Source organism: Solanum stenotomum, chromosome 2 (genome assembly GCF_019186545.1).
Source record: "Solanum stenotomum isolate F172 chromosome 2, ASM1918654v1, whole genome shotgun sequence".
Classification (NCBI taxonomy): domain Eukaryota; kingdom Viridiplantae; phylum Streptophyta; class Magnoliopsida; order Solanales; family Solanaceae; genus Solanum; species Solanum stenotomum.
In genome coordinates this window covers 13,591,452-13,594,400 of record NC_064283.1, presented here as the reverse complement: position 1 = coordinate 13,594,400, position 2,949 = coordinate 13,591,452, and the positions used below count along the sequence as shown (strand labels likewise).

The 2,949-nt window shown below is 33.4% G+C and overlaps 1 protein-coding gene across 1 annotated transcript; it reads left to right on the top strand.

Moving 5' to 3' along the window:
- Nucleotides 1–1,200: 1,200 nt before the first annotated feature.
- Nucleotides 1,201–2,330, top strand: LOC125855704 (uncharacterized). Its single transcript, XM_049535440.1, has 2 exons — nucleotides 1,201–1,922; nucleotides 2,246–2,330. Exons 1-2 carry the CDS (start codon nucleotides 1,201–1,203, stop codon nucleotides 2,328–2,330), a joined length of 807 nt encoding a protein of 268 aa, XP_049391397.1.
- Nucleotides 2,331–2,949: the final 619 nt, after the last annotated feature.

The following is a 2,949-nucleotide window of genomic DNA, read 5'->3' as shown; positions in this document are numbered from 1 at the left end:
ATTGAACCAAAAGCTCGTCCCAATAGATAAGTCATTTATTGCAACTGATAAGTCATCTGGTGCAGCAGATGACTCATTTGTTGTAACACAGGGCTTACATGTTGGATACATATTATAGTACCAGGCCAAGCTGGGAAAAAACCAGAAGCTTGTCCCAACAGATGAGTCATTTATTACAATATATGAGTCATATGTTGCAGCAGCCAACTCATCTGTTGCAACATATGGTTTACCCGTTGGATACATGTTATAGTACCAGGACAAACTAGGACAAAATCAAAAGTTTGTCCAAACAGGTAAGTCATATATTGCAACAAATCAATTACCTAATGCAACAGATTACTCATCTGTTACAACAATTGACTTACATATTGGATAAGCTTCTGGTTCTGGACATGTATCCAACAAGTGAGTCATCCGTTGCAACAAGTGAGTCATTTGCTGCAACGAATGACCAACTTATTGCAATAGATAATTGACTTGTTGGGATAATGATTGTGCATATGATTTTTAATTGTATAGAGCCACTCAACTTTACTATACAATCATTACTAAATATTTTAAATAAATTTCTTTTGAAAATCAGAGGATCCTACCTTTTAAGATAAGCAATCAACTTCATTTGCGTTCTTATCTGAGTGATGCAACTAGGCCCATTTTTAGGGTGTACGTTGTTAAAAATTGATAGAGAATAAAAATGTAGAACAAGACCAACACAATATGTTCAATGATGAATTGAATGAGATGAAAATGAATATTTCAGATGATGAGATTGGACATGATGTGGAGGAGGACCAAACACCTACACCCATTGTTGATATAGTGGGCAGTTCTTAGTCAAAATAGTTGAACAATCTTTAAGATGATTAGACAGATTCTTACATAGGAATGACATTCAAGAACAAAGAATAACTAGTCACTTCATTGAATATTGCTTGCTTGAAAAAAGATTTCAGACTTGCAAAGGTGATTAATTCGCGTAGTGTGTATTGTTTTAAATGTGCACATCGAGAATGCAAGTGGTGATTGAGGGTTATGAAATTCATAAGTTCTGACAGATTTTGTATTAAAACTTATAAAAAGTACCACATATGTGGTTCGGAGCATATTACGAGTCATAATCCACATGCCACAACAAAATTTCTTGGTAAATACTTCAAAAATAGCTTTCTCAATGGTAAAGGTCCATCTACAAGAGATATGGCCAATCAACTCCGTACAAAATTGGGTTGTAAGGTGAGTTATTGGAAGATATATAAGGGTAGGGAGATTGCAAAGTCTTTGGTTAGGGGAACACATGAGCACGAGTATGGAGTGCTTGATGCATACCGCTGTATGCTTGAGTCCACAAATCCAGGAAGTAAGACGACATTGCAGGTTGATGAAAATGGAAAGTTCAAGTACTTTTTTGTAGCCTATGTGACTTGGATTCAAGGTTTTCGACAATTGAGAAAAGTCATAGCCGTTGACGGGACATTCTTGAAGAGCAAGTACGAAGGAGTTTTACTATCGACAATGGCGCAAGATGCAGAGAATCATATTTTTCCGATGGCTTTTTGTGTAGTGGATAAAGAACGTGATGCTTCATATCAATATTTTTTTGAACAAATGAGAAGTTATGTAGATGATACTGATGAGCTATGCATAATTTCTGGTAGGCATTCAAGTATCCGAAAGATGGTTTCAATTGTGTATCCATCAGCTCATTATGATTGTTACATAAGGCCCCTTGGAGAAAATATTCGAATCAATTTTCACAATGCAAAGGTTGTATCTCATTTTTATAATGCAGCGAAAGCGTACAATACAGTTGAGTTCTATGACCATTTCAATCAGATAAGGGATATGGTACCCAAGGCAGCCGAACATCTCGAATCAGTTCGATTTCATAGATGGAGCAGGACATTTTGTTCGAGAAATAGGTACAATATTATATATTGAGTATCTTGTTTAAGTTTTATATAATTATATATCTTTTTAAGTTTTTTTTTTTTGTATAGGTATAATATTATGACGTCAAACCTTGACTGGCTTTTTTCCAATTTTTTTTTGTTGGTTTTGGTGTTGACTGTCTTGACTGGATTTTTACCTTTCTTGCCAACCTTGACTGATTTAGATATCTTTTTTTCTCTTTGCTTTCTGATGAGTCCACAATTTAGACTCATTTAAGGCTATATTTTGATAGAATTAGTGTCCTCAAATGCATATTTTGTCTCAATGTCTGATGAAAATTCTTAAGTTTCAGGTATTTGGAGTTTGAGTCAAATCATGGGTACTACTTGGCAAGAAGGAACAAGGCGACTGAAAAGAACGAAGAAATGGCGGCCTGAAGATCCCCGAGCCCAGTTGGCAAGTTGCCGATCGGCCTGGAGATCGCCTTTTGTTCCACGTCCGATAAATTTTCTTCCCCGCTTCACCTCGCATGACAATTTTTTTATTTTTGCAATCCGCCTCACCTTGTCCTGCATAAACCTGCACGGATAAAAAAAATTTCAATACTTTTTCTTTTTGATTAAGTTTGACCCGAAAAATAAAATTCATAAAAATAAATTTATTTTCTCATTAAGTTTATTAACTTAATAAATAATGACTTAATTTTATTTTTTAGAAGTCGATTAGAAAGCATGTAAGAAACTGTATTAATTTTGATTGAATTATTTTCATTTACTATCTTCAATATTTTACTTACTTTAAAGAAACTTTCAATTGATATTATAGTTTGAATAAAAAATAATGATTTTTTCATGAGATTTGTGTATTCTTACTTGTGAAAGGTGCTCTATCACTCTTATAACATGTAAAAATCTATATATATATATATATATATAATATATATATATATATATATATATATAAAGCTGGCTAATAAAATAGTGATGTGTCTGTCACATCTCATTGATCAGCATTATCATTTATCTATTTTCTGGTTTATTTGGATTTTTTTTCTTA

Excerpts from the sequence above, each read along its gene's own strand:
- LOC125855704 (XM_049535440.1), top strand. The coding sequence starts at position 1,201 with ATGGCCAATCAACTCCGTACAAAATTGGGTTGTAAGGTGAGTTATTGG. Across the intron at positions 1,923-2,245 it reads ACATTTTGTTCGAGAAATAG|GTATTTGGAGTTTGAGTCAA; the intron begins GTACAATATTAT and ends CTTAAGTTTCAG.